At 39.7% G+C, this 23,311-nt stretch overlaps 2 protein-coding genes across 2 annotated transcripts in view; one reads left to right on the forward strand and one right to left on the reverse strand.

The window, feature by feature from the left end:
• Stx8 (syntaxin 8) overlaps nt 1-2,967 on the reverse strand; it is a 259,235-nt gene extending 256,268 nt beyond the window's left edge. Inside the window, exon 1 of the mRNA XM_015504479.2 lies at nt 2,816-2,967. Coding sequence (XP_015359965.2) covers nt 2,816-2,832 — 17 coding nt within the window. The 5' untranslated portion in view covers nt 2,833-2,967. The remainder of the gene's footprint in view (nt 1-2,815) is intronic.
• A 614-nt stretch (nt 2,968-3,581) lies between these two features.
• The window catches only part of Cfap52 (cilia and flagella associated protein 52), a 50,513-nt gene continuing 30,783 nt past the window's right edge, over nt 3,582-23,311 (forward strand). The window contains exons 1-5 of the mRNA XM_015504480.2: nt 3,582-3,784; nt 13,872-14,071; nt 14,457-14,593; nt 18,113-18,241; nt 21,285-21,384. Of these exons, the coding sequence (XP_015359966.1) occupies nt 3,715-3,784; nt 13,872-14,071; nt 14,457-14,593; nt 18,113-18,241; nt 21,285-21,384 (636 nt within the window). The 5' untranslated portion in view covers nt 3,582-3,714. The remainder of the gene's footprint in view (nt 3,785-13,871; nt 14,072-14,456; nt 14,594-18,112; nt 18,242-21,284; nt 21,385-23,311) is intronic.

Here is a 23,311-nt window from a genome sequence, read left to right on the forward strand (position 1 = left end):
ACTTTGCTACACATTGGAATCACTGGGAAATCTTCAAAAAACAAGCAAGCAAATCAACAAAAAATAATGTCTAGATCCCACCCCATCCACAAGCACTGATTAAATTAGTATGGGGTTTGACCTGGACATGGGGAGTGCTGAAAAGCTCCCCAGGTGATTTCAATGTATAGCAAAGTTTGAGAGCCACTGGACTCTAGAGAGATAATAGGCAAGCTCATCATGGTATCAAGCACACTAGTGCCTCAAGTACTGGTTTAGGAAAATTAATCTGAATTCCATTTATATAAATAGTAATGTAAGAACATGAGAGTACTGACAGGTGACCAGTAGATTTCTTGGGTTATTCAATTCTATATCCCATTACCAATATGTACAATCTGCAGGGTATTGAGCTACATAGGGCTGGACTACAGCAGAAATAGTCCGGGGGAGTGGAGGTGGAGGGGAGGCAAATACATTAAAAAAAGAAAAGAAAAGAAAAACAATGGAGACTGTTATGAGGAGTGAATGTAAAAAAGTAAATGATTAGTTCTCAGGCCTAAGTGAATAAGAGGAAGGTGATACCACAACATAGGCTAAGAAACTGAAAACGGAAGCATAAAAGAAATTTCCAGACTATGAACCAGTCCTCATTTTTATCAAACACTGAATATACAGTTAAATTAATATACTTATGAGAGTTACTTTAAAATATATCTAGAAAAGAAAAAGTGATGTGGAGGCTAGAGATCAAACAAGGACAGAATATTGATAATTATAGTAATCTGATGATGAGTATGAAGGGGTCCATTACAATATTCTATTTCATGTATCTTTTACCTTCCATGACGATTTTAAAAACACAAACAAAAAAATCCACAGCATACTATCAATATTAAAAAAGTCCAACCCCAGAATATAAAACTATTAAGGTTAAATAATTTTTCCATAAATAGTGTGTCATCAACAAATAAGCTGCTCTAACAATAAGACTAAAAGCTTCAGCAAGAACCTGTTCAGAGACAGTAATCATTTGCTACTTATATTACAGAGCTTATCACTTGCTTTGATAGGGCATTAAAATAGTACGGGCTATGTTCCATTTCTAAATATTAGAACACAACTCAGGAGAAAGGAAGTCATCAATGGTCAATGACATTCAGTAGAACAAAGGTAAAGTTATAGTAGGATCTGGTTTTCTGGGGTGGAGGCAAGGGCCTCCTTATCTCTGAGTTCTAAAAGTTGGCTCCACTAGATGGAAAGCAATCTAGCAAGATAGATCAAGGGCCTTAAAAATATTTGTATCTTGAACCCAATGCTTCTACTTCTGTAAAGGGAACCCAAAGAAAAGAGATGAAAAAAAAAAGGGGGGGGATAGATTTGCAATAGCAAACTACAACAAACAAGACCAAAAACCTAAAATAAATAATGATCATTCATATCATTGATATGCACCATAAAAATCATATTTTCAGACCCTGCACTGATGGTGCATGCCTATAATCCCAGACAAGAAGCAGGCTGTGGCAGGAGGATCACAAGGTCAAGGCCAGCTTAGACAACTTACAAAAAAGCTTGGTGATGGTGCTGGGGCTGTAGCTCAATGGCAGAGTACTGCCTAGCATGTGTGAGGCACTGGGTAAAATAAACAAATAAAGGCATGCTATCTACTACTACAAAAAAAAATTTTTTTTTAAATATTTGGTGACATGGAGGAATTTCCTTGTTTTGTAAAGCATATGTTTGTGTGTGTGTGTGTGTGTGTGTACAAAGGTTAGAGTAATAAATTCAATGTAATATATCAATGACAGCTATTTTCACATAATAGAGCTTAAAACTCCATTAATTTTCTTCTCTGCAAATATTTAATAATCTCCAAATTTTCTACCAGAGGTATACACAATTGTTAAAATTAGGTGGAAAAGGTAGAGTTGAATTCAGCAATTGATCTAGATAATCTACATTCCAGGTAACTCCGACTTTGACTTTGGAATCCATTCTCCTGCTACACACACTGCGTGAATCTTAATAATAATACATATGAGAATCACCAACATAAGATACACTCCAACAAGAACTTTAAAGAGCTACAATGTTATAAATTACCAAAGAGAAAGATCAAGTCTGTTAAGTTTATCAATTTGTTTCTTGGGATCACAACTTGTATCTTTCATCCTTCAGTCCTCAGGACTGAGTGGCTGAAAAAAAAAATTATCCTTATTAGCTGTTGTTTTTCTGCAGAAGTAGCTGCTGACGGAAGTCCTCATGACACGAGGGACAGGGTAAAATGCCTTATCACAAGTGCATCATTTCCCTCGCAGATTCCTACAAGTTTTTGAAGGGCCCACAAGATCTACCTCTGGCTAGTTACTAGCTAGCTGGTGACCATGGATTGTAAACTTTGGTTTCTCCACTAGAGAGTTCAGCGCATGGGCTGACATTCCACCAAAAAAAGAAAAAAAAAAAAAAAAGATTATTGCTATCTCACTTTTGGAGGAGTCCAGAGAAGTCTGCGCCAGTCAGCCCCACGACCTGGATGGGCGGGAAATCCCTGCGGCGAGATGCTGCCCAGAAGGGCTGGAGAAATACACTAAGATTCGGCTCAAGTCCTCAGCATCCCAGAAGTCTACCCCGTATCCTTCCAGGGCCACCCAGGTAAGGACCAAGGGTGGCGGGATGCAGCTAAGTCCCCCTCAGAAGGGGAAGGGTCCTCCTCGCTGCTACTCTTCACCCGGACAGGCCTCCCAGCCTCAATGCTGAACAACTGCCTCGCTCGCTGGAAACCGGGTCTCCTCCCAGGTCCCTCAGAGCACTGCCGCCCTCACCCGGGGCTCACCAGGGATCCGGTGCCATCGTGACGCCTCCGCTCGCAGCTCGGACACTTCCTGCTCGCAGCAGCTGACTACGGCGGCTCGTAGGGCTCACTCTCCGCGGTTCCGCCGGTGCGCGACCACTTGGAGCTTGCAAAGTGAATTCGTCCACTAGCACTTCAGACTAGAAGCGGGGGGGGGGGGAGAAGAAGAGCACTCCCTGTGAGGACAGTAGGTTGGAGCAATCTTTTTTCCACTAAAAGACACGAACTACTTGACGCAATTAAAATTGTTGTTCCGAATCTAAGCATTTCCCCCTCCAGAAGGTGAAAGCGCTTCAAGCCTGCTGTTCCTGAAGTTTTTATCCTGCTTTCAAAACAAAACAAAACTGGATCGTGGCGATAGAGGTACACTGTATATATTTACTAAAACCCACGTTAGGTGAATTTTATGATATGTAAGTTTTACCTTCAAATAAACTTTCACGAAATCTTAAAGAATTGTTTTAACTTGCTTCAAACTAGGAGCCCAATGCAGTATCAATTGCATACTATTTTATAGCATAAGTCTACTCATCAGATGCAAAAATACTCTATATTTAAGTATTTTTTAAATGCCATTAGGTGCTTAATTATATAGTTATCCAAAAGATCACAGGCTTTTTTTACAAGGAAATGGGGGGAATTCGTTCCGTGCAGTTAGTGCTCACCCCAGCTCCCAGCTCCCAAATTTCCAGAGAATAGAAAGAAAAAGGAAGCCCTCCGTATATTTGCAAGATTGCAAATAAAACTCAGAATTCTGACTCTTTTTTGAGTTTTCTGCGCCGGCGTGGACCTGGCGCGCATGCGCACATCCGTTACCATAACGACCAGGAGACGCTGTACCAGCTGGGGCTGAAAAAAGACTGAGAGCGGATTTCTCAGTGATGAACGAGGAAATTTCGCCCGAGGCCGAGGTGGGAGAGCTGGAGCTTGATGCTGTCATCGGCTTCAATGGTGAGACTTGGAGCATCCACGGGCTAAGCGGGTTAGGAATCCCGAGGTCGTGCAGTGCCAACCGGGATGGCGAGACCCTGGGCGGCACCTGAAAGGCAGTCGGGACAGTAGCAAGCTCGCGGGAACCAGCAGCTTCGCTGGCCCAAGGATTTTGGAGAGTAAGTTCCTCGTCCCGAGCCTCAGAGAATGGGATGTTTTTTCAACTGCTCAGATAAGCTCCAGCACCTAAAAGGGACCAAATGTGTCCTCACTGGACCCCGATGAATGAGTCGGTGAGGGGATTCTCAAGGGTGAAGATTTCAAACCAAAATAGAAGGTGAATGGGACGCCAGGGGGAGTGAGAGGAAAGATGTTTTTGATCAGGGGAGAAGCCTGGCCACTGGTCTTAAATCTTATTTGTGACTGCTTCTTCTTGTGCACTTAATTAAAGAGGTGTAATCCCAGCGGCACGAGAAGGCTGAGACAAGAGGATGGCAACTTCAAGGCCACCCTATACAACTTAGTAAGACCTTGTCTCAAAATAAATAATAAAAAGGGCTGGAGATGGTTCAGTGGTTGAGCACCCCTGGGTGCAATCCCCAGTACACTCTCCCCTCCCACCAAGAGGAAAGATGCTGTGTGTTTTTTATTTGTGTTGTGGTTTGTCTGGGGGATGGGAGAAAACAATTGAATTTTAGAAAAAGCAAACTTTTTAAAAAGTGTTGTGATGCCTGAAAATTTTAAAATTATTATCATGTAGATGCAGAATAATCGCTGGCAAGTTTTAAGCATATTCTAGGACATACCCCTTGAGTGTTTTACTTTAACAGTCTCTGACAGAAAGCAACACTTCATACATCTGAGATGTTGACCATCTTTAGAACTTGGAACTGGTTATGAGATCACTGGTGTAGGGATCAAGTGGCCTCCCATGAGTTGCAAAGGCTCCCTGGTGAGCCGCATACAGCCACACAGAGCTAAGCAACTGAATTCACGCTATTTGGTAGAACTCTAGGAGCAGATACATGGTAAGTTTCATCCCCAGTCTTCCATGGTAGCTACTAATTATCTTAGTATTTCAGAATGGTCAAGTTAATGGAATTGTTTTCATCTTGTTGGTTTTTGTGATCATTTATATTTTTTCATATAGTCGATCACACTTTTATTTAGAATCATAATATGCCACATAGTACACTATGGGCTGAGAATAGAGATAAATCCATAGTCATGATTAAGAAGAAGAGTTTAGAAAACTGGAAAAATATATGAAATATGAAATGCAAAGAAAAAAATCAGTCATCATACATTTCCCAAAGAAGAAAAAGTGTAGAGTATGGGGCCTGTTTGAGAACTGGCAATAGCTTCAGTATCAGGGACTGGCAGGATCACCCAGGAAAGAGAACCTGGGGTTAGATGCCAGAGGGCTTAAATGCCAGATAATTAAGTTTAGATGTCACACAGATGCAAATCTGTAGCAAACTAAGACCACTTTTAACATGAACTAGAACTCATGGTAGTGGTACCTTGTTAAACTTGAAATTGAACTTGAGGGCTGGGGTTGTGGCTCAGCAGTAGAGTGCTCGCCTAGCACATGTGAGGCCCTGGGCTCAATCCTTAGCACCACATAAAAATAAACAAATAAAATAAATGTATTGTGTCCAACTACAACTAAAAAAATAAATATTAAAAAAAATTGAACTTGGAAAAAAAAAGAAAAAATTGAACTTGAAGGTGAAAATATGTAATTGTACTTGACTCTTTTAGGTATAATATTTTGACAAGAATTTTTTTACATAAGCTGTTTTGGTTTGGGTATAAGATGTCCCCTGAAAGCTCTTATGTTAATGCAGGAATGTTCAGAGGTGACATGATTGGATAAAGAGAGCTATAACCTAATCAGTCCATCGTATACTGGATGGTAAACTGCTAGGCAGGTGGGACATGGCTAGAGGAGATAGGTCACTGAGGGGGTGCCTTGGAAGGGTGCATCTTCCTGTGGCTCCATCCCTCTCTCTGCTTCCTGGCCAGCCATGATGGCTACACTGTTCCTACACCACACCCTTCAGCCATGATGTCCTGCCTCACTTGGGCCCAGAACAATGGACTTGACCCAGAGCATGGACTGAACCTCGGACACATGAGTCAAAATAAATTCTCCTCCTCTAAGTTATTCTTGTTGAGTATTTTGGTCACAGAAACAAAAAGCTGACTAACACATATGCAAACCAAATAAAGCTGGGTTGGATATGAAAACATTTTATAAAGTTATTAAGAATTTGGTCACTTTTACCAATTGACTGGGATAAATATTTTTTCTGTTATGCCAAGAGCTCTTATAAGCTTAAAATAGTAGCAACAACAAAAATAGATCAGGAGTCTGCAAACTAAAGCTTGTGGGCCACTGTCTGTTGTGTACATAAAGTTTTATTGGAATGCACATTTGTTCATGTGTTGTCTGTGGCTGCTTTTATACTACACCGGCACTGGCTGCCACAGCGGCCATATGGCCCAAAGGGCCTAAAATACCTACTATCTAAAATATTACTATAGTAGTGACTACACCTGTAAAATTGAGAATGGGCAAAGAAACCTAAGAAATATAAATTGCTATTTACCCAGAAAATTTTAAATGCTATTAAAACAATGACAAGGTTACTTCTCAAATTGCCAAAGACTGAAAATATGAATAATAGGTGAAAATCAGAAAAAAAAGAGATGTATCTATGTGGAATAACAAGGAAAGATATCAATACAATTTGCCAAACAGTATATGAGCCAATTATAGTTCAAAGTGTGTGTGCGGGAGGAAGCAGTATGTGTGTGACCCTGGGAGAGGAAAGCACAGTACATTCATTGCAGTGGATACGTGTAGTTTTGCCTACTCCATCTCTGAGTATCATTTCTATTCAAGGGGAATCCCAAGGTAGGTAGGAACTAGTTCTTTTTCTTTGTTTATTTGCTTTAAATTGGGGATTGAACCAGGGCTTTGCCTATGCTATGGAAGCACTCTACCACTGAGCTACATTCCCAGTCCTTTTGATGTTTTTTAAATTGTGATAGAGTCTCACTAAGTTGCCCAGTCTGGTCTCAAACTTGTGATCCTCCTGCCTCTGTCTCCTGAGCTGCTTGGAATTACGGGTGTGCACAAACCACTATACCCAGCAGTTCTTTTGTTCTTGATGAGAGCCTAAGAAGCAGATATTCCTGTTGAGAATAACCAATTTAGGAAGATGGTCCATAACAAGCTAAGTCAATCAGGTTTTCCCACTCAGAACTTCCCCTCTCAATGTAGTAATGGAGAGGAGCAGAGTACTGCAGGAGTTAAGTGTTACATTGAATTTTGAGCAATATGGAATGTGAGTTCCTTAGTTGATGTTGCTTGGTCCTGCTTTCTCATAGTCCTGCCCATTTTCAAGTTTGATTTTCTATACTTCCTATCAATTCTGTGAGCTTTTTGTATTTCTCCATGAAATTTTTTTCTTTTTCTTTTTCTTTTTTTTTTTTTTTTTGCTGCAGTAAGCCAGAGTTGACTCTTCTTAATTATAACCAAGAATCCTAACTGTTAAGTGCAAAAAATATATATAATTATGAAGACATATACACCTACATGTTAAGGTCATTTTGGGGCAGGTTATATACCTAAGAGCGGAATAGCTAGTCCTGGGCATGTACATATTCAACCATGATCAATATAAACACAGTTTTCCAGAGCAACTCTACCAATTTACTCTCCCATCAAGCAGTTGTATAAGTGTTGCCTTTGTTTCACACCATCACCAATGCCTGTTACTGTCAGACTCTTTAATTGTAGCCATTATAGTGGATATGACATAGTATTTTGGATAAAATTTGTATTTCTCTGCTTACTTGCAAAGTTGAATATACATTCATATGTTTACACGGTGTTTAATTTCCTTCACCATAAAATGCCCATTCATATTCTTTGTTCTTTTTTCTGTTGAGAAGTTTGTATTTTTCTTATTAATTTGTAGGGATTCTTTACATATGATGGCAATAATCCTTTGTCTATTGTATGTATTACAAATATCTTCTCCTGGTCTGAGTTTTTCTTTTCATCTTGTCTTCTGTAATTAGAAATTTTTAACATGACTGGATAAATATATCAACCTTTTCTGTTATGTTTGCTGTTTTTTGTACATGGTTAAAAAGTCATGTCCTACATCTATGTAAACATTAAGTCTTGTTTTCATATTTATGTCTTTGATCCACCCAGAAGGTATTATTTGTATATGGTGTGAGATAGGGATCTAATTTTACTTTTTCCATATGGATGGCCATATAATTGTTTATAAGGAACCTGCCTTGAGAAAAATAATAATATATTTTGGGTAGGAATAGATTGCTCAGAAAGACACAAACCTTGGTTTTGTTTGTTGTTGTTATTGTTTTGGTACTAGGGATTGAACCTAGGACACTTAACCACTGAGCCACATTCCTCAGTCCTTTTTATTTTTTTTTTTAGAGACAGAGTCTCCCTAAATTGGTTAGGGCCTTGCTAAGTTGCTGAGGCTGACTTTGAACTCATGATCCTCTTGTCTCAGCCTCAGGAGTTGTTGGGATTACAGGTGGGCACCACCATGCCTAGCCAAACCTTAGTTTTATAAGTACTTACTTCACTAAAAGAAAAGAAAAGAAAAAGAATGCTCACAATTAAAATGAAAGGAATCATTTATTCAAGAACTACATTTGAGCTGGGCACAGTGCCCACCCCCCCACCCCCGTAATCCCAGCAGCACAGGAAGCTGAGGCAGGAGGATCCCAAGTTCTAATACAGCCTCAGCAATTTAGTGAGACTGTAGGTAACTTAGCGAGACCCTGTCTCAAAAATAAAAAAAAATAAAAAAGGGCTGGGGATGTGGCTCAGTTGATTAAAGTACCCCTGGGTTCAATCCCCCCATACAATAAGCCAAACAAAAAAACTACATTTGGCCATTCGAACAACAACAACAACAAAATCCATTTAAGCTCATGAGAATCATGCAATGCACCAAAAATGAATCCAGGAAGAGTTAATAGGAAAAAGGACTCATTGAAAAATCAGAATGCTGGAGGACAATTGTTAAAGTGAAAGTACAGTCGGCCACAGGAAAAACAAAAACACCCGTTCTCACTTATATGCAGGCTAAAAAGTTTCTTCCAAAGAAATAGAAAATAGAAGAGCAGGTACCAGAGTCCAGGAAGGTGTGGGGTAGAAGGGAGAGAGAGAGAGGATGGCTGACAGGTGCAGGGGTGCAGCTTCATAGAAGGAGCAGTTCCTCAGGTTCTCTGTATAGCACAATGTGGTCGCTATGGTCGGCAACAGGTAACTGAATATTTCAAAATAGCTAGTAGAGGGGCTGGGGATGTGGCTCAGCGGTAGATCACTTGCCTTGCATGCATGAGGCACTGGGTTGGACCCTAGCGCCACATAAACAAAAATAAATAAAGTAAGGGTATTGTGTCCATCGACAACTAAAAAAAATTTTTTTAAAGAATAATAATAATAATAAAAGCTAGTAGAGAGGATTTTGAACATTCCCAGTACAAAGAAATAATATACATCTAACATGATAGATAAGCCAGTTTCCCTGATCTGACCATTATACATTGTGTACACGTATTGAAATATCATGCTGAGTCCCCATAAATATGTACAATTGCTATGTGTCAATTGAAGATTTTTTAAAAGCCCAGAAGACTATATTAGTAAATATTTGTGGCTCTTTTGATGGGGAAGGAAATAGCAGCAACAACAGAGATTTAAAAATAACGAGTAATAAATGTAACAAGAAATATAGTGAGACCCAGATGAAGAGAAATTGAAATGCTACTGGGATACATGAAAGGAGACTTCAAAGAGAAACATTACTTTTTTTTTTTTAAACAAAGGGTATATGTGTGTGTACATGTATAATTATTATTGTTATGAAATCATTTTTCTTAAATTACTCTTTACATTTAGTATCATGTTATTAAAACTGCAATCATTATTTTAGCTACTTAAGCTAACTTTAAAGTTTTTATTCTAGAATAGCCAAAAAAAAAATTTTGGGGGGGGTCTAAAATGAGTGACAAGCTATTTCCTGTTAAAATGTATTTCAAAGGTTTGTCATTGTTGAGATGGTTCTTGGTAAATATTTGGAGGGTGGGAGATGCCTGAAGAAAGAAATCTCAGGCTGGGGTTGTGGCTCAGTGGTAGAGCACTTGCCTAGCATGTGTGAGGCACTGGATTCAATCCTCAGCACTGCATAAAAATAAACAAAGTAAAGGCACTATGTCCATTTACAACTAAAAATGTAATACTAATAATAAAAAAGAGGTTTAACTGTGAAAGTACCCAAATGTCCTCAGAACACCCTATGATCACTCACAATTGAAACAGAATTTAATTTTTTTTTTGTTTTTGAAGTGTAATAGGTGAATAAAAGTATATAAATTTAAGAAGTACGACATGATGTTTTGACATATGTGTGCATCATGAAGTGATTCCCATAATCAAGCTAGTTAACATATCCATGTCATGTAGTTGCTGTTTTTTATTTGGGGATTAAGAACTCTGAAGACCAACTCTCTCAGCAAATAAGCAATGCAGTGTCATTAACTGTAGTCCCCAGGCTGTACATTAGGTCTCCAGAACTTATTCATCTCATGTAACTGAACCTCTGTACCTTTTGACAGATATCTTCCCTTTTCCCCCATTTTCCAATCTCTACTTCTATGAGTTCAGCTTTTTTAGGTTCCAAAAATAAGGGAGATTATTTAGTGTGTGTCTCTCTGGTCTGGCTCATTTCACTTAGCATCATGTTCTCTGGGGTCATTTAAAATACTGGACTATGGACCTGACTAGACAGTTATCAATACACATACAAATGGCCCACAGGCAGAGAGGTGCTCAACACCAATAATCACCAGAGAAATGCAAATTAAAACCACGGGGAGGGGGTGCTAGGGTTGGGGCTCAGGGGTAGAGCACTTGCTTAGCAAGTGTGAGGCACTGGGTTTGATTCTCAGCACCACATATAAATAAATAAATAAAATAACGGTCCATCAACATCTAAAAAAATGTTTAAAAACCACAGGGAGATGTCACCTCACATCTGTTAGAATAGCTATTATCAAAGAGGCAAAAGACACTAAGTATTGAGGATATGGAGAAAAGAGAACCTTTGTACACTGTTGGGAATGTAAATAGCAACAGCCATTATGGAAAAGAGCATAGAGGCAGTGAAGCCAGATTTAAAGTTAGATAGTCAGTGTAGTTAGGTAAATCGGGCCTAATATCGAGTGAAATCTAAAATGGAGGCCATGAGAATGAATTCCCGGAAAAGTTGAGCAACTCTTGAAATGTTAATGAAGTCCAGGAAACAGCCCCCAACAGATTTGAAGATAACCCATCCCAAAGAAATGTTAATAAATAGCAAACTTGAAGATGCTGCCTTAGGAGTCCTTCCTGCCCAGATTACTTCTTTGGCCCACCTGTGTCCCACCCCACGGGCCTTCCCACCTACATTCCATCACCGAAAACTATAAAAAGGGGAGACAATCGCACTTCCACGGATTCCATCTCTTGGGTCCCCTTCTTCCTCCAGGAGAAGTCTTTTCTGCTGTCCTTTAATAAACTTCTATTTTCCACTCTAAACTTGCCTCAGCGTGCTTCTCTGGTGTTATACTTCAACATTGGGGAAGCAAGGACTCATCACTAGTCAAAAGCGGTAACAGCAGTATGGAGATTCCTTGGAAAGCTGGGAATGGGGACCACCTGTAAGATCAGGCAAGGCGAGCAGCGACCAAAAGAGGCAGATTTAAAAAGGCCATGGAACAAGGCTTTATTTGATTTTTTTTTTTTTTTTAGAGAGAGAGAGAGAGAGAATTTTTTAATATTTATTTTCAGTTATCGGCGGACACAATATCTTTGTTTGTATGTGGTGCTGAGGATCGAACCCGTGCCGCACACATGCCAGGAGAGCTCACTACCACTTGAGCCACATCCCCAGCCCATGAGGCTTTATTTGAGATATCACTCTCCGGTGGAACTGGATCAGACCAACAGGGTGGACGGGGAAGGGTCTGAGGAGAAACCGTGTGGGAGCTCACCCGGAAAAGGTGTTTTTAGAGTCCCTTGTCCCACTGGAGTTGGTTCTGGGAGCTGACTGAACTCCAGGATTGGCCAGGGAGTCCTGATGATTGACAGGCATTAGTCCAGAGATCCCACTGATTGATAGGCGTTTCTGTTGGTGCCTGATTGATGTTTCTTTCCCATGTGGGCTGCTTTGTCCTAAGTCACCACCACCAACCTGACACCACCATTTGACCCAGCTGTCCCTCTCCTTGGTCTATACCCAAAAGACTTAAAAACAGCATACTACAGGGACACAGCCACATCAATGTTTATAGCAGCACAATTCACAATAACTAAACTGTGGAGCCAACTTAGATGCCCTTCAGTGGATGAGTGGATAAAAAAAAATGTGGCATATATACACAATGGAATTTTATTCAGCAATAAAAGAAAATAAAATCATGGCATTTGCAGGTAAATGGATGGCATTGGAGAAGATAATGCTAAGTGAAGTTAGCCAATCCCAAAAAATAAATGCCAAATGTTTTCTCTGATATAAGGAGGCTGACTCATAGCTGGGTAGGGAGGGGGAGCATGGGAGGAATAGATGAACTCTAGATAGGGCAGAGGGGTAGGAGGGTAAGGGAGGGGGCAGGGGGTTAGCAAGGATGATGGAACGTGATAGACATTATCCAAAGTACATGTATGAAGACACGAATTGGTGTCAACATACTCTATATACAAACAGAGATATGAAAAATTGTGCTGTATATGTGTAATAAGAATTGTAATACATTCCGTTGTTATTTATTTTTTAAAAAATCAATTAAAAAAGAAAAGAGCATAGAGGGTTGTCAAAAATTAAAAATAGAATTACTATATGATCCAGCAATCCCACTTCTGTGTACATTCAAAGGAAATAAAATAACTATATATATATATTTGGTACAGGGGATTAAATCCATTGAACCCAAGGGCACTTAACCACTGAGCCACATCACCAGCCCTTTTTTATATTTTTATTTACAGACAGGGTCTCCCTGAGTTGCTTAGGGCCTTGCTAAGTTGCTGAGGCTGACTTTAAATTCGCAATCCTCCTGCCTCAGCCTCACAAGCTGCTGAGATTACAGGTGTGCACCACTGTGTCCAACTGAAATCAGTATCTTGATAAAATATCTGCACCCCCATGTTCACTGTAGCATTATTTGCAATGACCAAGATATGGAACCAGCCTAAGTGTCTATCAACAGATGAACAAATAAAGAAAATGAAAATACACACACACACACACATACACACACACACACATACTATATTGTTATTCAGTCTTTAAAAAGAAGAAATCATGCAAAAACATAGAAGGCATTATTCTAAGTGAAATCAACTAAATTTTTGTCTTTGCCAAAAGCTTATTTAAGGTATGAGATTCACATTCTTCCTATGTCTATACTCCAACCCAAACAAACTACCCTGTTCCATGCACTTCTGCTTCTCAGTATTACAAGAATTGACCCTAAGGCCTTCCTGTCCAACATGAAGTTTCTTGACCAGCACCAGCATCCCTTGGGAGAGTATATGAAGTGCAGCTTCTCAGCTGGGCACAGTGTCTCATGCTATAATCCTAGTGATTCGGGAGGCTAAAGCAGGAAGATCACAAATTTGAGGCCAGCCTCAGCAATTTAACAAGAACACGTCTCAACATAAAAAAATGCAAAGGGCTGGGGATGTAGCTCAGTGGTAGAGCACCTGTGGGTTCAATTTATTTTATTTTACTTACTTCAAAAATTTTTTAAAAATGCAGAACTCAATCCTACCTTAAACCTGGAGAATCTGCATTTTAGTAAGATCCTTTGGGGATTTTATGCATATCAAAGTATGAGAAGGGATTTACTACACCAACCTTGTTTATGGAATAAAATTACCGGTTGCCCCTCACTTATTTTCACTGAACTAAGGTTTATTCCAAAAGTGTTCTCTTTTGTACCCGTTAAAAAAAAAATTAAGTACTTCTGCACCTGATTATAATAATTCCTAATCTCTGTCTCTTAGGACACGTTCCTACTGGTCTCAAATGCCATCCTGACCAGGAGCATCTGGTGTATCCCCTGGGCTGCACAGTCCTCATTCAAGCACTAAATACTAAGGAGCAAAAATTTCTGCATGGCCACGGAAATAATGTCTCCTGTTTGACCATCTCCAAGAGTGGAAATTACATTGCCTCTGGACAGGTCACGTTCATGGGGTTCAAGGTGAACAGACTGAAAACAATCCCTGTGGATGTACTTAGAGGCGCCTCCCTATAAATGCCGCTCCCCCCAAGTCCTTGAGTCCCTTGGTCTAGCCTGCCCTGGACCTTTCCGCTCCCTCTTCCTTTTTGGCCTCTCTTTTAGCCCCCATTTCCCTTCCATCTGGCTGAGAGGGAAGGAATGATGTCTTTGTGCTAGATGTCTCAGCTCCTGGCTGATAATGGTTAGGAACAAAAGACCCATTCTGTTGCTCTCTGGCTTGCTTGTAAAGCATGGTCTGATTTTTTAGAGAAGTGACATTCCTGATTATCTCTCACCAAGAGGGGTTGCAATCTCCTCGGTGGATTCTTTTGAAGCCTATTCTCTGACCGAGCCTTCTTGCCCACAGGCAGATATCATTTTGTGGGATTATAAGAAAAGGGAGCTGTTGGCTCGGTTATCACTTCACAAGGGCAAAGTTGAAGCTCTGGCCTTTTCACCAAATGACCTGTACTTGGTGTCACTGGGAGGCCCGGATGACGGAAGGTAAGGAACAGAAACTATCCACACTTATTTTCTACCAGGTGTATTGCCAGAGGTTTCAAGCACCCTGTCTCCAGGGATATCATCTGTTAGCCTGGCTACTAATACTTCCATTCACCTTTATGTATACAGTATTTCCTTGTTAAAGCTTCATGGCTTTGTTATAAAGGAAGTTCGAATTTATGTGTAGTTATCTACTCACAGTTCTCTTAATATATAGAAAAATTAATAAAATGTTCAAGATTCTCCCTCCTTGAATAGTCCTGAGTAAGTGGTCAGGACCTTTGGTTTTGGACAACCAAAGGTCACACCATCCGTGGACCATCCCCATTTGACTGTCTTTATGGGAAACATATCCAAAAATCACCTCTAACATTCGTACCTCAGAACTGGGCACACATCTGTAATCCTAGCAATTTGGGGGGCTGGATGATTGCAAGTTTGAGGCCAGCCTCAGGAACTTAATGAGATCCTGTCTCAAAATAAATTTCTTTTAAAAGGGCTGGGGTGTAGCTCAGAGGCAGAATGCCCCTGGGTTCTCCCATACCAACCCTCTCCCCCGCCCCCCCCACACACAATTCTTACCTCCACTTAAAGCAGTTGTTCTCAACATTGGGTGCTCACTGGAATCACCTGGGGAGATTGTAAAAATTCTGAAGCCTGCGTCCCACCCATGGACATTCTTGGAGCTTGGCTGTTAGGCCATCCCACCTCTTCCTACTGCCAGAGAGAGTAGGTCTTTGGGGAGAAAAATGGCCACTTCACCAAGGTTAACGGGGTGAAACTGTAATTCTCCAGGTAATTTTAAGCTTGATCTTAGGTTATCTAAAATTTGCTTGGAGAAGATTAGAGAGTGTTGAGAAGCCAGTGAAAGAGTGCCCTGCTAGTAAAATACAATATGCCTACCCCTGGTTAGTCCCTGTGGTGAGGAAAATGGGATTCTGCTGCTGATTGATTGGTTTTGGACAACCAAGGGTCACCTTGAACCTGTGGGAGGAGTCAATTCTACCCAAGTCACCTGGATTCTACACAAAGGGGGAGTAATGGAAGGAATGCTGCAAACTATAGTGGACACTCTAGAGCTTGCATTTACTTTTTATGTCTTGTAGCCTATTTATGAAACATTTGTATCAATGCTATTATACTATCTGTGTTATCATGCAGCTTACACCAAGGACAACTCGATGTATGTACACACGGACATATATATGGTTCTTTGCACTGAATGCATGCAAGTCCATTGTACAGATGTGCCAAAATTTATTTGGCCAACTCACTATGTTGGTGCCACTTATTTATATTTATATTTAAAATTTGTTTCTGAAAAATTGAAGCTATACCTGGCCAAGGTGTATAAAGAAACCGTGTTTGTTGTCCTTCTACCCCAAAGGACCCAAGATTCTAAAGTACGATTCCAATGTCCCTCCGCATGTACTTACACCACGAGACTCTTGCTTTTTCGTAGCTTTTTTGAGATATATGTCATACTATAAAATTTATCCATGGAAGGTATTTAATAGAGTGGTTTTTAATGTATGTATACTTTGTAATCATCACTAAAATTAATTTTAGAATATTTCAACACCCCCAAAAGCAAACCATAGCCCATTAGTGGTCATTCTCCATCTCTCCTCTCTTCTCTCAAGGCAAACACTGTTCTACTTTCTGCCTCTATAGATTTGCCTACCTATTCTGGGCATGCCACACAAACGGAATTATAAAATATATGGTCCTTTGTGGCTGACTTCTTTCACTAAGTGTAATGTTTTCAAGGTCCATCTCTTTGTAGGATATATCAGTACCTCATTTCTTGTTGTCAAATAATATTCAAATAATACTGTGTGGATACCTCCATTTTCTTGATCCCTGCAACTGTTAGTACAGTTCATGAACTTCTGGGTCTTTTGTTTTTGTTTTGTTTGTTTGGGTGCTAAGGTTGAACACAGGGCTATAGTGCATGCTAAGAACATGCTCTGTGACTGAGCTACACTCTCAGCCCCCATTTCCACATTTTATTTTATTTTTGTACTGGGCATTGAACCCAAGGGTGCTTTATCACTGAGTTACACCCCCAGTCCTTTTTGTTTATTTGTTTATTTTTATTTATTTGTTTATTTTTATTTTGAGACAGGGTCTCACTAAGATGCTCAGGGTTTCAGTAAGTTTCTGAGGCTGGCCTCAAACTGTGATATCAAGTCACTGAGACCCATTTCCACTTTTAAGCTATTATTATTAATGGTGCCTATGAAGATTCATGTACAATTTTTTTGTTTTGTTTTGGGTTTTTTTTGTTTTGTATTTTTTTTGTTGTTTTTGAGACAATGTCCCATTAATTGCCCAGGCTGGTCTTGAACTTGCAATCCTTCTGCCTCAGCCTCCCAAGTATCTGGGATTACAGGTATGCACCAATATACCCAGTACACATACAAGATTTTGCGAGGACATATGTTTTCATTTCTCTTGGGTATGAAGTCTTCATTTTTGTTTTTGTTGTTCATCATCTAGTTATCATTTTAACCATTTAAGTGGTTTACCTCTCAACTTTCTACTTTAGATGTTATTTCTCAATTTTCCACTTTGAAAAAAGAGGGATTTATAGATTTTGCCCCACTTCCTCTTCCTCACTCCTAATGATGTTGGTGATACCTGTAATAATACATTCTATGTATAGATAATGAGGAAAGTATAGATAGGCCTGTTTTTACATTAACAAGTTTGTAAATTTGCATTCTTTTGCTTTAAATGTTTTGGTTCAAACATTTGACATAATGCTCCTTCCCCAACAGTCCTGGTATTCTTATCCAAACACAATTCAGTTTGGGACTAAATTGTATGATTGCACCAAGAAAGAAGGAAATGTTACCCTAAAGCAATGCTTCTCAAAGTGTGGTCCCCAGATCTGCAGCATCTGCATCAACTGGGGCTTGTGAGAAAAGCAAACTTTCAGGTTCTACCTCAGACCTCCTAACTCCCACTCTGGGGAGAGGGACCTGGCAGCTGCCTGCAATAATTATTTTTAAAATTACTATTTAACTTTATAGATTTATGGGGTATGGTATGATAATTTGATAGATGTGTATGGTGTAGAATGATCAAATTGGGAATTTATCTGTCTTTCTGATTCTGATGCATGTTCAAGTTTGAGGACACTCTCTTAGGTCATCCACATTCCTTCTTTTCCCCCTGCTAGAACACTTCCTCAAGGAAAATTTTCACACAAGATAAATGGAGGGTAAACCTGTATGCCTTGTGTGTTTGAAAATGTCTTTCCTTGAGCATCCAACTTTGATGAGTTCACTGGTTGCTGGCCACATCATCATTTGCCTTCAAAGGTCTTGAAGTGTTAGTATTTGTCTTCCAATACGCAGTGTGAGGGAGGAGATGTCTGGGGCTCTAGGCATTTATTTGTTTCTTTGTTAGTAACCTATTTTGCTTTTTTCTCTCTAGAGCCACTAAAATAGTTGTTTTCTTATTTTGAAAGCTGGATGTTCTCTGACATTCTTTTCTTGCTTGTTTTGGCAGCGTGGTGGTATGGAGCATAGCCAAGAGAGATGCCATTTGTGGCAGCCCTGCGGCCGGCCTCAATGTTGGGAATGCCACCACCGTGGTGTTCTCTAGGTGCCAGGATGAGATGTTCGTTACTGCTGGAAAGTACGTCTCTGCAGTCCGAGTTTCAGAAGCCATACATTACGACGTTTGCTTGCAGAAAAAAATGGGGTTATTCCAGTGTAGGGGAACATATCTTTAGTTCTGGACAAACACCTTACATTATAATTTTCAGAGCTTTCATAGTCATTGAAAGTCCTTTTAGCTAAAACTTAAAAGACTTTTAGATGAATACCATTTAAAATATGAAAATTCTGTGATTTCTACTAAAAGAGTGTGCTGAGCTGCTAAACTCATCTCAAGTGCATTTATTTATTTATTTTGGTACTGGGGTTTGAACCCAGGGATGCTTTACCATTAAGCTACATCTCCAGCCCTGTTGATTTATTGATTTTATTTTTTCCTTTTTTTTTTTGGTGCATGATAGTTATACATAATGGTGGGGTTTGTTATTATATATTCATACATGCACACAATATAACAATATAGTTTGACCAATATTATTCCCTGCCTTTTATTTTTTTATTTGGAAACAAGGATCTTTTTAAGTTGCTGAAACTGGCCCCAATTGGTGATCCTCCTGCCTCAGTCTCCCAAGTCTCTGGAACTACAAGCATGCACCTCCACACCTGGCTCAGGTTCTTTTTTGTGGTTGAAAACAAATTATTTCCAATCTGTGCTCACAAAGTAATTTGCACAATTGCACAGATTCACTTACCGGTTGGTATTTCTCACCACCTGCTCTTGATTTAGGTCTCATGGAATGATATTTTGCAAACAAACTGTGCCGGGAGTTTCCAAAGTTTGGACTATTAGCCATATGACATAATTTCCAGTGGGCCAGTTTTACGCAGCTCACAGTGACCAAGTTGGACATCTGAACAGAGGTCTGCATCTAACAGAATGAATTATTTGCAGATGGACAATCAGAGCCCTGCTTAGAGTCTGGTAACCACCATTTCAGTTTGAGGGAAGGTTAAACATGTACAACAGCATTGCTTTTTATGTCATGTACCAGTTCAAAAGTGAGAAATCTGAAGATGTAGGGTTGAAGTACACACTTTTATCTCCATCTCCCTTCTGTGAAAGGTATACACAGTGGTTACTTTTCCAGCTAGAGTAAAGAATTGGTGCTGCTCTGCATCTGTCCTGTTTCCTGTGACATACTGCATACCTTTATCCCATGGCTAGTTATGAGGAAAGATTTATTGAGAGTTGTGAAACTACCTGGCCTACGTGAAAGTCAGCCCCTGCCAAAAAAATCCTATGAGGACAGTGCTCCAAGGCAAGATCAACTGACCATGCCCTCCTCTGCCTTCTGAAGCCACAGATGACTCAGCTCCCTTCGGGGTTGCAGAGTGGGTTGGCTAAGCCACTGTTTTATGGAGTTTTTTTTGTTGTTGTTCCTCAGCAGCTGCTTATGTAGAAGGAGTTGGTCCATTTTAAGGCCCATGGGTGATGTTCACCAGGAGTCAAAACTAAAAATTTTATACCAATAAGAATTTTTTTAGGGTAATCTACATTCCAAGTCTGCTTCAATTTCATGTGAGGCTGAAAATGTTAAGAGAAGGTTAACATTTTCAAAGAAGGTTTCTGTCACAGTACATGGGTACACGTATATCTGGGTCCTCTATCACAGTTTTGATTTCATGTATTCCATTATATCATCCCCATGAGATAACCTAAACATTCCAGGATTTCAGTATCCAAATGCTATCTATCATTAAGGCCAGGAAAAATCCCTTGTTTTAACTTGTAAAATACAGTCAAAATAATTATTGAGCGCTTAACATTGAACACTTCATGTCATTTTGGAGGCCAAAAAATAAAAACTGAACTTCATCTATTTTTAATTAATCTTTTCTGCCTTGAGGTATTTAGCTGAAGTCTTTGTGATGTCGACCTTGACATTTTAAAATAATTATTCAGGTTAACTCAATATACAATGGTTACATACCAACCATATATCAAGTACTGTGTTAGCTGCTACCTTAAACTTTTAGTTTCTTAGTCTCAATATCTCCTTCCTTGGAGACAGGACTGTCTCTACTAAAGTATTTCCCTTTAAAAAGTTTCCCTACAACTCAATACCTTGATTTATCCCTCTTGTCTAATTTGGTGTCCCAAATAAACATCTCCCCTCACCCTAGCCTCTGGTAACCACCATTTCAGTCTCTGTTCCTATGAGTTCAACTTTCTAGATTCCACATGAGTGAGATCACGCCACACTTATCTTTCTGTGATTATCTTACTTCACTTAGCATAATGTCTTTCCATAATGTTTCTTCCACATTTTCACAAATGATAGGGTTTCTTAAGGCTGCCTGAATATTTCCTTGTGTATATATACACTACATTTTTTTATCCACTCATCTACTGATGGACCCTCATATTGTGTGCATCATGATGACTACAGTTAATATATATACACATATAATGTGTATTTACAATATACATATGCAATATGTTTATGCAGTATATAGGAAACACTGTATCGAACTTTGCAAACAGTAGATCTTAGGTATTCTTACCACAAAGAGATGTGTATGAAGTAATGCCTATGTTTAATACCTTGATTTAGCCACTTCACAATGTGTGTATATATGTATATAGTGTATATGTATATGTGTATATATACATATATATCTCAAAGTATCAAGATGTATATAATTTTTACTTGTCAATTAAAAGACAGGAAAGGAGAATACAAAAAATAAATTTAAACAAAAAAAAAAAAAAAGGGAAAGAAACTTAAACTGGTTTTCTGTGCATTTCTTTCCTTGCTTAGGTGTATTTATGGTCAGAATAGAAAGAAGAACATGCTCTTCAAGGTGAATGACCACTGGGTGTGAGTTCCCACTCTGCTGTGTACAAGCTCTGCATTCTGTCATTGAGAGATCAGAAAACCTACCTCTTAGGGTTATTATGAGGATTGAGTGAAAGATCTTAAGTAGAGTACTAGATCATAAAAAAAAAAAAAAAAACTCTCAGAAATGTTCTCTTCAGCTTCTCTTTCAAGAGAATACAGAGAATGTAGAAGAGATGACAAGCAATTAAATGGATATCCATTTGTGATTTTTCTTTATAGTGGGACAATTCGAGTATGGGAACTTGATCTCCCGAACAGAAAAATTTGGCCAACGGAGTGCCAAACAGGACAGATGAAAAGAATAGCCATGTGTACCGCAGTAAGTATTGCTTCAAGTATTATTTTAAGCAACTATTGCTACAAGTTCCTGTTAAAGAGTATTAACCAAGGGGTGGGTGCTGCACGCTGGCCTGGGAGCAGGAAGACAAGCTGTAACATACAGAATGTTGATGGGGAGGCACAGGTGAGAGCGAATGTCACTTTAGTTTTACTTATTTATTTGCAATACTGAGGATTAAACCCAGGGATTCTTTATCACTGAGCTACACCCCCAGCCCTTCTTATTTTTATTTTGAGACAGGTTCTTGCTAAGTCTCTTAAAGCCTTGCTAGGTTGCTGTGGCTGGCCCTGAACTTGCGATCCTTGTGACTCAGTGTTGCGATGGCAAAAGGTGCGACTTAGGCAGTTGAGGGAGAGAAATAAAGAATGTCCACGCGTTTCTGCCCCAGTTAATGCTTTATTCACTCAGATCACTCAATACAATTTCACTCTATAGGTTCTTAATCAAGAAAACGACAATCCTTAACACTAGGCACTGCAATACACATAATCAGTTCATAGCGAACAATTCTAGATTAATTAATTCACAGCAAACAATCCTAGATTAATTCTAAGCACTTCAAACACACTTAATCATGACAGGCTCATGACAGACATTCCCTCTGCATGCTGAATTCAAGCATTGGATCAAAAGTCTCAAGCCTTAGGCTCTAAGTCCAGCAGATGCACACTCACTCAGGTGATCAGGTCAGGAACCAAGGCAGGCTTCTCCTGGGGTGGAGCTGATGGCCGTTTGAGGAGAGGGTTGTGGGGAGAAGTTGCAGCTCTCCCCAGGGGCAAGATGTGGCTGTAGAGTTTGAGAGCGGTGAGATGAGGAAAATGTAGAGGATCTGCAAATGATGAGAAGTGTTGGGATGTCAGTCCAGGTCCTCATCAGGCTCTCAGTGTAAGGGCATTAGTATGGGCTGGCTGAATGTCTGTTCACTTGCTCTATTATTTATACTAAATTTTGGGGCTGTTGACCCCCCTTTCAATCCTTATCAGCTACCACCAGATTTCTCAGTGACATCATTTACTCTGGGGTTAAAACATCTGGTCTGATGGTCCCCTCCCTGATCCTTTCCCTTCCCCTCTTATCAGGTGAGGACAGCCTGCCAGAGGCTTCACTCTGAGTTTATCTGAGTGGGGAAAAGTGACTTGTTTGTGCCTGAGGGCCATATTGGAGGGCTCCCTTAGGTGTGCCTGGTGAGACTGCAGATTTCAAACTGGAGTTTTTAAAATGAAGATGCTTAGGCTCAGACCTAAGGCCGTCCTCACACTTAGCCTCCCAAGTCACTGGGATTACAGGCCCACATCAATTTTACCCGGCTGTGGTCAGATGCCCAATATCTGTTTCACCAGGAGGGAACATGGTTCTACTGGAAGCAGTGTAGCCAGAGTGTGCTCAGAGCCCACAGTGTATCCCTATGTCACCAATATTGTTTTGTCACTGGAAGTTTGGTTTCTGATGGTAAAATATTATTGTTGAGATACATTCTCTACCTTAAAAAGAAATGATTAATGTTTTTTGTTTGTTTCCCAGTACTTGATATTGAGCCAGGGGTGATTTATCACTGAACTACGTCCCCAGCCATTTTTATTTTTATTTTTTAATTTTAATTAAAAAAATTTTTTTTGGTACTGTGGATTTAACCCAGGGGTACTCTACCACTGAGCCATATCCCCAGTCTCCATTTTTTAATTTTTAATTTTTGAGACAGGGTCTCACTAAGTTGCTGAGGCTCTAGCTAAGTTATTGAGGCTGAGCTTGAACTTGTGATCATCCCACCTCAGCTCCCAAGTAGCTGGGGTTACAGGTATGTGCCACTGTGCCTGGCAATATATATATATATATATAGTAGCTGGTGTTACAGGTATGCGCCACTGTGCCTGGCAATATATATATATATATATATATATATATATAT

The sequence above is a fragment of the Marmota marmota genome, unplaced genomic scaffold, assembly GCF_001458135.2.
Source record: "Marmota marmota marmota unplaced genomic scaffold, marMar, whole genome shotgun sequence".
Classification (NCBI taxonomy): Eukaryota; Metazoa; Chordata; class Mammalia; order Rodentia; family Sciuridae; genus Marmota; species Marmota marmota.